At 36.7% G+C, this 12,146-nt stretch overlaps 1 protein-coding gene across 1 annotated transcript; it reads left to right on the forward strand.

The window, feature by feature from the left end:
- Positions 1-396: 396 nt before the first annotated feature.
- LOC308096847 (uncharacterized protein) lies at positions 397-5,370 on the forward strand. The gene is made up of 4 exons (XM_080444317.1): positions 397-438; positions 2,751-3,085; positions 3,204-3,269; positions 3,409-5,370. Exons 2-4 carry the CDS (start codon positions 2,776-2,778, stop codon positions 3,690-3,692), a joined length of 660 nt encoding a protein of 219 aa, XP_080300443.1. The 5' UTR covers positions 397-438; positions 2,751-2,775; the 3' UTR covers positions 3,693-5,370.
- Positions 5,371-12,146: the final 6,776 nt, after the last annotated feature.

The following is a 12,146-nucleotide window of genomic DNA, read 5'->3' on the forward strand; positions in this document are numbered from 1 at the left end:
AAGACCATTTTCAAATATATATTTTTTTAACATTTTGGACAAAATAGCCAATTTTACATCCAGGTGATGGGTGTGAAACATGCATATTGAAAATAGTTACATCTCTATACTTTTATAGATTAAAAAATAGCCAAGATCCAATCACAAGTGTCTCCTATTTTCAACATTTCTTGTGCACAGAATATTCTGGTTACATTATAATTTCACCCTGTAAAGTCATGGAAAATGAATCTTTGCTACAATCGCAATTTACAGAGTATTCCACTAGATGTCACTAATCCCATGTTTTAGCAGCTGAAGTAGAGTCTGAGGTGCAGTTACATCCGCCCCCCGGTGGATGTCAGTATACGTTGGAAAACAAGGAAAGTAAACAGCAGCGTTGTAGGGAAAGAGAAAGTAAAATTCAAGGGAAAGGGCGCCGCTGAGGGTTTGCAGTCGGTAAGAGACTTTACAAAAAAATCATTATACTTGTGTTGTGATGATGAGGTATTATATAGATGATATGGGTGACTTGAGTTCACTTACAAGCGAATGTCTCTCCATAAATAGGGCAATAATCATAGATTGGCAACACATGGATGGAGCTAAAATGACAACAGTTTACATAGATAGCCTACCGTTTCACTGGCGTGTGGGACCTTCTCTGGGGGGTACGTGTTCCGAGATTGTGGGTTGAACTTGAAGAACTTGAAGACGACAGCTAGAAAACAAAAGTCAAGAGTCATCATCGTTCGTGGTCCATGTCGTCGTTAAAGTTTCTGTCTGCTCCCTTTTGTGCGGTGGTTCTCAACCTGTGGGTCGGGACCCCCAGGGTGGTCCCCACATGATTTGGGGGGGTCCCCAGATGACAGTGAAGGGACAATTTAAGGACTTTTAAGACATTTTTAATACCTTAAAAAAATAGAAAAGAAAAAGACCATTACTGTATCAAAAGTGATCAACAAACTATACTATAAAAACTGGTCAAATATTGGCCAAATTGTCAAATAATATAAGAAAGAGGCAAATATTGTGAAAATAGCCGATCTACAAGCTCACAGATCTGCTATTTTCACAATATTTATCAGTTGAACAGAGTCCATCTGAATTGAATGCCTCAACTCCTACATTCCAAGTGCTTATCAGGGTTGGGGGGTCCCTAGTTCAAATATGATTATTTGGGGGGTCACGGCCTGAAAAAGTTGAGAACCACTGCCTTAATGAATGCAAGCCGACAAGATACTTGCTGAATGGTGTAGAATAGAACTCGTTCAGTGAAGAAGATAAGCTATGTGTAATTACCGTGTTATAAAGGCAAATTAAAAGTGTGTTGTGGCAAATAGTAATTTAAACGAGAGTTTAAATTACTATTATTATTTAATGAGAATAATAATCCTAGTATCCTGCTACGAGCAAGTTTAATGTTGTGTTTATCTCGTAAAACAAAACATAATAAAAACAGCAGTTATTGGAATTGGTGGTAAACACTAGACAGGGCTGTGGGTGAATACAAATTGTAGCTTATACAGTACTTTAGGCCTATATTAAATTATATAATACAGATAAACCCTGGAAAAAATCATGCATACTATTTTATATATGAATTTGTAAAATAGTTATCATGAAAACAAATTAGTCTCAGGGGTGAGATGGTAATGTATAATTTATTACATGCATAAGTGTGTGTGTGTGTGTGTGTGTGTGTGTGTGTGTGTGTGTGTGTGTGTGTGTGTGTGTGTGTGTGTGTGTGTGTGTGTGTGTGTGTGTGTGTGTGTGTGTGTGTGTGCTTGATCCAGTTGCATCATAACATATAGTGTAGAAACCAAACCAGTTAGCAATAATCAGATATAGGCAGCACCACACAATTCATTGTTTCATTCAAATCAATGAATTCGTTCAACCATCATTATGCTGCAGTATTCTTGAAATACATTTTTCTTGAGTCTCTGCCCCTGATAGTTTGTACACACCACTGACTGAATATTCCATTGCATTGCTGCAGCAGGTGCATGCAGAACCCACATACCTATATGAATATACTGTATTGCTGATGTCGCTGTTATGACACCTGAATTTCCCTCCGGGGATTAATAAAGGTTTATTTGATCTTATCACCGTTCTGTTCTTCCAAGGAACACAAGAGCTCATCAAAGTACTTGTGTTGCCTTGAAGCCTGAGGTGTCTTGAACAGCAAAAAAAGCAAATGTAATAGCAAGAAGCAGTGACAGTTTTATTGAGAGAGCTTCACACATTAGGGGCTAAAAAGAGGCTCATAATGTGAAGCAAACGCACATTGAAACCTTTATGGCACCTATTAAAGTTGAACGCGTCGAGGGGATGCTGTCTTCGATAAACACACAATTTTAACACACAGTAGCTTGGAGAAGCTGAACAGGATGTGGACTTGAAAATGTATAATACTTAGGCCCTATCCAGTATTAGATCAGCTATTGGATAGTCAATTCAACCATTTGTGTCAGACTAAGTTCAGAACATTTTAAATTGTTCATTCAATAGTCATTTCGAATGCAATCTGTAGTAATCTACAATAGCATTTCATTTCATTCTTATATTTCAGCATTATTTCTGTATCTTTACATCAGTAAATTGTTTGCATTGATTTAATTAATGTCTATTCAGGGGCCCTCAAAGATGCCACACTATAGATATTGTTTTATAGATATTGTTTAAAGAGGAACTTCACACTAATTTATTTAGTGCAGTTTTGTACCTCCCCCCAAAAAAATCACTGCATGTATTTGTTATTTCAGATGCTGATGTGATTGACGTTTAGCCATGGCCCAACAACCAGAAGACGCTATGCAGCAACTGAAAAAGCACCAGGCCACGCTGATCGACATCCTCTCTTGCGAAGCTGACTATGTACGGCAACATGCGTACTCTCGCCAACTGCTGTCTGATGTTGCCTACAGAAATGTGGGAGATCAGAGAACAAGCTGGGAAAAGGTGACATATCTCCTGGACTCTGTCATGGGAGGGGGAGATGACAAAGTAAAGGGTCTACTGGAACTGCTGAAGGAAAAGGACATGCAGAGTACCTTCCCCCGGCTGGCTTTTGTCAAAGAACTGCCACAGACGTCTACAGGTATACTATGAACTAATCAGCCTGTGTGTTGTTTCTCATCCACTCTTCTCACATCTGTCTGTCCATAATATACAGTATATTGAACAGAGATGTTTGTGTTTCTTTACACCGGGAAAAGGAACATCAAGAAAAGAAGAAGAAGCTCCCGAGTCGAAAGAGATCGTCCCATGTAAAAAGAAGGCTGGTGGGTTCTTACACTATGAATGATTCCTATCACAGTAAAACCCTCAGCGTTAATGTAACTCAGTGTAAACTTGGATCTACAAGATCTCATTGTAGAAACGTGTTACCATAGATTCCCCAACTCTCCCTCACTTTCACAGGCTCCAATATCGTCACCGAGAAGCAGCTGATGCAGGTGGCTAATAAAATTGGGAAAACGTGGAGGAAGATCGGCACAATGGCTCTGGGTATCACTGAGGTTAAGCTGCAGCAGATCGAGGAGGACTATCCACGGGACCACGTGGACAGAGTTTATCAAATGCTGCGCTACTGGAGCAAATGCCAGAGGAAAAATGCCACGGCTGCCTACTTATACTCCAAGCTTACAGAGTTAGAGGGAGACCTGGCGCCCGACGATATAGACTTCCTACAGGAGGAAGACTGAAGCTCCTCGCTGTCGGACACCAGCTCGTCATGGATTAAAATCATGGCTTCGTCGAATATGGGGAAAGGGTTGAAATTATGTCAGTTCAGTGATTTTTTTTTAAACAAAACTCTTGGACATTTTATATATAGCACAAAAACATGCATTCCAGAGATACTTCATTCCCAATCAGGGTGGAAACATCTCTTTTTATACCAGTGTTTCCCACACAGGGTAGTGACCCATTTTGGGTCACGTGGACTGGTTTTTAAATATCCAGTTTTCTTTTGTTTTTTTTGTTGAATTTTTTAAATGTCCCAAAAAATTATTATCATATCTACAAGCTCACATGGATTAAAGTTCTCAGTCGCTACAACTGATTTCAGTCATTTAGATTCCATAGAAACCAGCATGTCTTCTATGAAAGCATGTTATGCAGCCAAAATAGCCGATCTACAAGTGCTCAATGCGTCGAGGCTATTTTCCACTTGAAGAGGTCAAACTAGCAATATGTTAAGAAGCATCTTCCATAAACCCTAATGGTCTCGGGATATTTCATAAAAGCAAAGGTCAAAGCCTCAATCTGCGTTTTCTTCACCTGGTTGGCAGTATGTAGAAAAGCAGAAACAATATTATGACTAAAAACATTGTAATTTTATATATTGAGCTCACATGCATCGACTCAACAACACAACACGCTGTGAGCTTGCAGATCGGCTAATTTCACTATTCGAAATAGTGAAATAGTGAAATAGACCTATAGTCTTAGGTGGTTAATTCATCATGTATTTTTGGAAGGTTGGGTCCTGGGGAAACACCAAATTTCTCTTTATGTTCTCGAGCTGAAAAGATTTGGGAACCCCAACTTTATACTATTGATGTTACTCATGTACACGTATATTATCAGCAGAGACAGCTGGGAAAAAAAGGTCTGCCATTTCCTGCACCTGGATCAAGGACAGGATGAAAATCCAACTGTGCTACTTGGGGGGAAAAGTCTTGTTATGTTTTTTCTCCCAAACAAAATTGATCATGTAAAAACCTGTGTTTTATTTTAGATATCAATCTTTTTCACATGAATTCTGTGGCATCAATACATAGTTAAGAAAAACGTATTAGTTTCAGTGTGTTACACAGTATACTATGCAAACTTTATTGTCCTCATGTACAAAAGTCGAGCCAAAACAAACAAGCAAACGTCTCAGGTACTGCTTTTCAAATGACTGAAGAAAACGAAAAGAAATGCAAGCCATTTAGGCTATTTTAATCAAATGAATTTTGGGTTTGTTACAAATTAAACTGCATTGAATTATATGAACAATTTAAAAACAAATAAGTGAACTATTTAAGAAACACAAAACCACTCGAGTCCAGCTGTGGGTTAAAACAGCAGAATGTAATTTGGAGTCTGAATTTACATTTGTGTTTCCTGTTTGAGCTTCTCAATTTCAGCTGTAAAGAGTTGGCATAATTCTTGGTGCATTCACGTGCTCTTTGAGCAGGAGGCCTTCCGTCTTTTTTCTCTTTTGCACTGTAACTGTATCTATTAATGTTTTACTTCTTTTGTTTTATGCATCCTGATGTCATTTTATAATTTTATAAATTTATAATTGTGTTTCCTTTTCTTGATGTTCTGTGTAAACTACATTGAATTGCCTTGTTGTTGAAATGTGCTATACAAATAAAACTGCCTTGCCTTGTCAAAGTTGTTACATTTATATTACAGTTATTCTTTATTTTTGTTTATATTTTGACAGCAGAATAATGATTTCTTCATGTGTAGCCTACTACATTTTTCATTGGTCTACTCTAAGGTCAAGCCTGGCCAAATTCGGACACAGCTACAGGCCTACACAAACAACAACAAAGCAGCAAAGCTGTCAACTTGAATAAACTTGACAGATTTGACACTTAGTTCTAAAAATGCATAATATGGTTATTTTACTATTATAGTTTACGTACCTTTTGGTTGTTTGGTGATACATTTTTAGCCATTTAACCAGCTCTTCCCTACTGCGTAGCAGCCAAACCATGCAGTGTTTAAAAACAAGTGCGCGCGAGACTTAATTGTTTGTTGATGAAGAATGCCGCTCCCGCCCAGTGGTGGACAAAGTACTCAAATGTTTTACTTAAGTAAAAGTATCAATACTGCAATGTAGAAATAATGTGATAAAATTCCGGTATACAAAAATTACTCGAGTAAAAGTACAAAAGTATTGGCATCAAAAGGTACTTAAAGTACCAAAAGTAGAAAGTAATCACAAGTTTTCAAATGTATAAAAATATTTTGAAAATAGCAGATACAAGCTTGCAGTGCCACAGGAGGCATTGTTGGCTTGTAGATCGGCTATTTTCAAATGGCCGAAATGTATATACTGTATGGCTTAAGTGGTTAATGTATGTTTTGTGATAATAATCAAAAACTAGAAAGTAACTGCTAACTAAAGTTTTCAAATCATTGTAGTGAAAGTAAAAAGTACAATATTTGCCTCTGAGGTGTAGTGGAGTAGAAGTAAAAGTATTGAAAATTGGAAATACTCCAGTAAAGTAAAAACAATACCTCAAAATTGTACTTAAGTACAGTACTTGAGTAAACGTACTTAGTTACTTTCTACCACTGCTCGCGCCACAGATACACAGTAAATGCTCGTTAACGCCGGTATGGAGAAGCCTGGTTTCTATTCCGAACTAACCAGTGTGTTCCGGCCAAGAGCCCACTTACTGTATCCGGTCATTTAGACACACATATGACGATGCACGTACTGGTTCCGTATCCGCTCTAGACGGGAGACCGGATTAGTAACCCGGCTAGGCGAATGAATTCCAACCGTTTTTAACAGCCGATAACATCGTCAGTCACACATGAGACATGACTGTATTCATTGTGTTGCATGAAGAATGGCGCTTTTCACCCATTGGCCACACAACGTGAAAACGTCATTTTATGCGACAATGTTGTGGTTCATGTTGGACTTGACCTACATCCATGGAAGACTGAAGTAACGTGAACCGTCTCTAGCGAAACACCGGTATAGTGATCCCCCCATCGAATGTTGCTGCGCATTAAGTAGGGTACTTACGGTAGGAGTTGCTCCCGTGCGGCGTCAAGGTCCTGAAAGATACATAACGTATCTTATTCAATCTTCTGTTTTATCAACACAACGCAGCTGTTTACCTAATACTTGACCTTATCTACAATAACAACACAACAACAATAATAATAATAATAATTATTATTATTATTATTATTATTATTAGGCCATCATTTATATTATTAACTCAGTGACATCATTTGGATTGTATAGTCCTCATGTTTGACCTGTTTGATTATATATATATATATATATATATATATATATATATATATATATATATATATATATTATAATATATATATATAATATATTACTATTATTGTCTGTCTGTCTGTCTGTCTGTCTGTCTGTCTGTCTGTGTCTGTGTCTGTGTGTGTGTGTGTGTGTGTGTGTGTGTGTGTGTGTGTGTGTGTGTGTGTGTGTGTGTGTGTGTGTGTGTGGTAAATCCCAAAGCTATTTGATGTCATCTCTCTAAAAGTTTTGCACTGCACTGTACTTGAACAATAAAATGGCTTGTCTTTGCTCTGGATACAATCTGATGTGTTTCATTGCTTTATGTTGGGGCTGATTTTGATATGTTTAACAGACGTATGATATTTCACTAATGTATTAAAAATGCACTGTACCAAGTGGAGGAATCTCCATAATCACCTATATTACTACCTATTACTATTACCAAATGGACCCTTACAGGTCTGAAACTATATGAGTTTGCGATCAATGATAATGAATTAGTTTTTTATAGCACTTCCAATACAAAATTCCAAAGTGCTTTACAGAGCTGGGTTACAAACAACAGACAACAAAGCAAAATCCAAAAAGAGTTTGTATATCAAATGGTAACAAATGCGTTGTCCTTGTAATTAAAAATGAGTGTGAATAAATTAAATGCATTATTAATTATTATTATTATTATTATTATTATTATTATCCTTATTATTTTATTAAATGGAAACTAAATGAAGGCTTGAGGGTCCATTTGGTTCCATTTGTACACTCTCTGAGTAACACACCGGTAAGGGTTAGTTTGGACCACTGGTGGTCCCTGGACCGTTCCGAACCAATGACCTGTATGATCAAATGTTATTACTATAATTGAAATATAATTATGAAATTTTACTTTTCACCAAACACATTTTTCATAAGGTTAGTTATTGTAAACCATGGTAAAAGGTTGAGAAGGTCATATTCTATAGCTGCCAATTGGAGAAATTGAACTACAAAGTCACCTACAAGAACATATATTACATATTTCTCTTCACTTTGAACTTTAACTAAACAACTTCCTTAATAGGTGCCAACACTAATGCAATGGAATCACTTAACAATGTCCCCACTGTGCCTCTGATACAATTTTTGGAACATTTCTCTGCGGAAATTTGGCGAAATATCACTTCAAAGTCAATTATACATGTCTTATAACCTTGGACTTTAACCAAACAACTTCCTTAATAGGTGCCAAAAATAATGCAATGGGAATCACTTAACAATGTCCCCACTGTACCTCTGATACCATTTTTGGAACATTTCTCTGCGGAAATTTGGCGGAATATCACTTAAAGGTCAATTATACATGTCTTATAACCTTGGACTTTAACCAAACAACTTTCTTAATAGGTGCCAAAACTAATGCAATGGGAATCACTTAACAATGTCCCCACTGTACCTCTGATACCATTTTTGGAACTTTTCTCAGCGGAAATTTGGCGAAATATCACTTCAAAGTCAATTATACATGTCTTATAACCTTGGACTTTAACCAAACAACTTCCTTAATAGGTGCCAAAACTATTGCAATGGGAATCACTTAACAATGTCCCCACTGTACCTCTGATACCATTTTTGGAACATTTCTCTGCGGAAATGGGGAGAAATATCACTTCAAAGTCAATTATACATGTCTTATAACCTTGAACTTTAACCAAACATCTTCCTTCATAGGTGCCTAAACGAATGCAATGGGAATCACTTAACAATGTCCCCACTGTACCTCTGATACAATTTTTGGAACATTTCTCTGCGGAAATGTGAAGAAATATCACTTCAAAGTCAATTATACATGTCTTATAACCTTGGACTTTAACCAAACAACTTTCTTAATAGGTGCCAAAACTAATGCAATGGGAATCACTTAATAATGTCCCCAATGTACCTCTGATACCATTTTTGGAACTTTTCTCTGCGGAAATTTGGCGAAATATCACTTCAAAGTCAATTATACATGTCTTATAACCTTGGACTTTAACCAAACAACTTCCTTAATAGGTGCCAAAACTAATGCAATGGGAATCACTTAACAATGTCCCCACTGTACCTCTGATACCATTTTTTGAACATTTCTCTGCGGAAATGTGGAGAAATAGCACATCAAAGTCAATTATACATGTCTTATAACCTTGGACTTTAACCAAACAACTTCCTTAATAGGTGCCAAAACTAATGCAATGGGAATCACTTAACAATGTCCCCATTGTACCTCTGATACCATTTTTTGAACATTTATCTGCGGAAATGGGGAGAAATAGCATATCAAAGTCAATTATACATGTCTTATAACCTCAAACTTTAACCAAACAACTTCCATAATAGGTGCCAAAACTAATGCAATGGGAATCACTTAACAATGTCCCCATTGTACCTCTGATACCATTTTTGGAACATTTCTCTGCGGAAATGGGGAGAAATATCACTTTAAAGTCAATTATACATGTCTTATAACCTTGGACTTTAACCAAACAACTTCCTTAATAGGTGCCAAAACGAATGCAATGGGAATCACTTAACAATGTCCCCACTGTACCTCTGATACAATTTTTGGAACATTTCTCTGCGGAAATGTGAAGAAATATCACTTCAAAGTCAATTATACATGTCTTATAACCTTGGACTTTAACCAAACAAGTTTCTTAATAGGTGCCAAAACTAATGCAATGGGAATCACTTAATAATGTCCCCAATGTACCTCTGATACCATTTTTGGAACTTTTCTCTGCGGAAATTTGGCGAAAAATCACTTCAAAGTCAATTATACATGTCTTATAACCTTGGACTTTAACCAAACAACTTCCTTAATAGGTGCCAAAACTAATGCAATGGGAATCACTTAACAATGTCCCCACTGTACCTCTGATACCATTTTTGGAACATTTCTCTGCGGAAATGGGGAGAAATATCACTTCAAAGTCAATTATACATGTCTTATAACCTTGAACTTTAACCAAACATCTTCCTTCATAGGTGTCAAAACTAATGCAATGGGAATCACTTAACAATGTCCCCACTGTACCTCTGATACCATTTTTGGAACATTTCTCTGCGGAAATAGGGAGAAATATCACTTCAAAGTCAATTATACATGTCTTATAACCTTGGACTTTAACCAAACAACTTCCTTAATAGGTGCCAAAACTAATGCAATGGGAATCACTTAAACATGTCCCCACCGTACCTCTGATACAATTTTTGGAACATTTCTCTGCGGAAATTTGGCGAAATATCACTTCAAAGTCAATTATACATGTCTTAGAACCTTGGACTTTAACCAAACAACTTCCTTAATAGGTGCCAAAACTAATGCAATGGGAATCACTTAACAATGTCCCCACTGTACCTCTGATACCATTTTTTGAACATTTCTCTGCGGAAATGTGGAGAAATATCACTTCAAAGTCAATTATACATGTCTTATAACCTTGGACTTTAACCAAACAACTTCCTTAATAGGTGTCAAAACTAATGCAATGGGAATCACTTAACAATGTCCCCACCGTACCTCTGATACCATTTTTGGAACATTTCTCTGCGGAAATTTGGCGAAATATCACTTCAAAGTCAATTATACATGTCTTATAACCTTGGACTTTAACCAAACAACTTTCTTAATAGGTGCCAAAACTAATGCAACGGGAATCACTTAACAATGTCCCCACTGTACCTCTGATACCATTTTTGGAACACATCTCTGCGGAAATTTGGAGAAATATCACTTCAAAGTCAATTATACATGTCTTATAACCTTGGACTTTAACCAAACAACTTCCTTAATAGGTGCCAGAACTATTGCAATGGGAATCACTTAACAATGTCCCCACTGTACCTCTGATACCATTTTTGGAACATTTCTCTGCGGAAATGTGAAGAAATATCACTTCAAAGTCAATTATACATGTCTTATAACCTTGGACTTTAACCAAACAACTTCCTTAATAGGTGCCAAAACTATTGCAATGGGAATCACTTAACAATGTCCCCACTGTACCTCTGATACCATTTTTGGAACATTTCTCTGCGGAAATGGGGAGAAATATCACTTCAAAGTCAATTATACATGTCTTATAACCTTGGACTTTAACCAAACAACTTCCTTAATAGGTGTCAAAACTAATGCAATGGGAATCACTTAACAATGTCCCCACTGTACCTCTGATACCATTTTTTGAACATTTCTCTGCGGAAATGTGGAGAAATAGCACATCAAAGTCAATTATACATGTCTTATAACCTCAAACTTTAACCAAACAACTTCCTTAATATTTGCCAAAACTAATGCAATGGGAATCACTTAACAATGTCCCCATTGTACCTCTGATACCATTTTTGGAACATTTCTCTGCGGAAATGGGGAGAAATATCACTTCAAAGTCAATTATACATGTCTTATAACCTTGGACTTTAACCAAACAACTTCCTTAATAGGTGCCAAAACCAATGCAATGGGAATCACTTAACAATGTCCCCACCGTACCTCTGATACCATTTTTGGAACATTTCTCTGCGGAAATGTGAAGAAATATCACTTCAAAGTCAATTATACATGTCTTATAACCTTGGACTTAAACAAAACAACTTTCTTAATAGGTGCCAAAACTAATGCAATGGGAATCACTTAATAATGTCCCCAATGTACCTCTGATACCATTTTTGGAACTTTTCTCTGCGGAAATTTGGCGAAATATCACTTCAAAGTCAATTATACATGTCTTATAACCTTGGACTTTAACCAAACAACTTCCTTAATAGGTGCCAAAACTAATGCAATGGGAATCACTTAACAATGTCCCCACTCTACCTCTGATACAATTTTTGGAACATTTCTCTGCGGAAATGTGAAGAAATATCACTTCAAAGTCAATTATACATGTCTTATAACCTTGGACTTTAACCAAACAACTTTCTTAATAGGTGCCAAAACTAATGCAATGGGAATCACTTAATAATGTCCCCAATGTACCTCTGATACCATTTTTGGAACTTTTCTCTGCGGAAATTTGGCGAAAAATCACTTCAAAGTCAATTATACATGTCTTATAACCTTGGACTTTAACCAAACAACTTCCTTAATAGGTGCCAAAACTAATGCAATGGGAATCACTTAACAATG

The sequence above is a fragment of the Gymnoscopelus braueri genome (assembly GCF_963280865.1).
Source record: "Gymnoscopelus braueri genome assembly, chromosome: 12".
NCBI classification, from domain to species: domain Eukaryota; kingdom Metazoa; phylum Chordata; class Actinopteri; order Myctophiformes; family Myctophidae; genus Gymnoscopelus; species Gymnoscopelus braueri.

Bases quoted from the DNA above. Each gene is read 5' to 3' on its own strand.
- LOC308096847 (XM_080444317.1), top strand. From the start codon at position 2,776: ATGGCCCAACAACCAGAAGACGCTATGCAGCAACTGAAAAAGCACCAG. The intron at 3,086-3,203 runs GTATACTATGAA...CACCGGGAAAAG, and splicing joins ACTGCCACAGACGTCTACAG to GAACATCAAGAAAAGAAGAA. The intron at 3,270-3,408 runs GTGGGTTCTTAC...TCACTTTCACAG, and splicing joins CCCATGTAAAAAGAAGGCTG to GCTCCAATATCGTCACCGAG.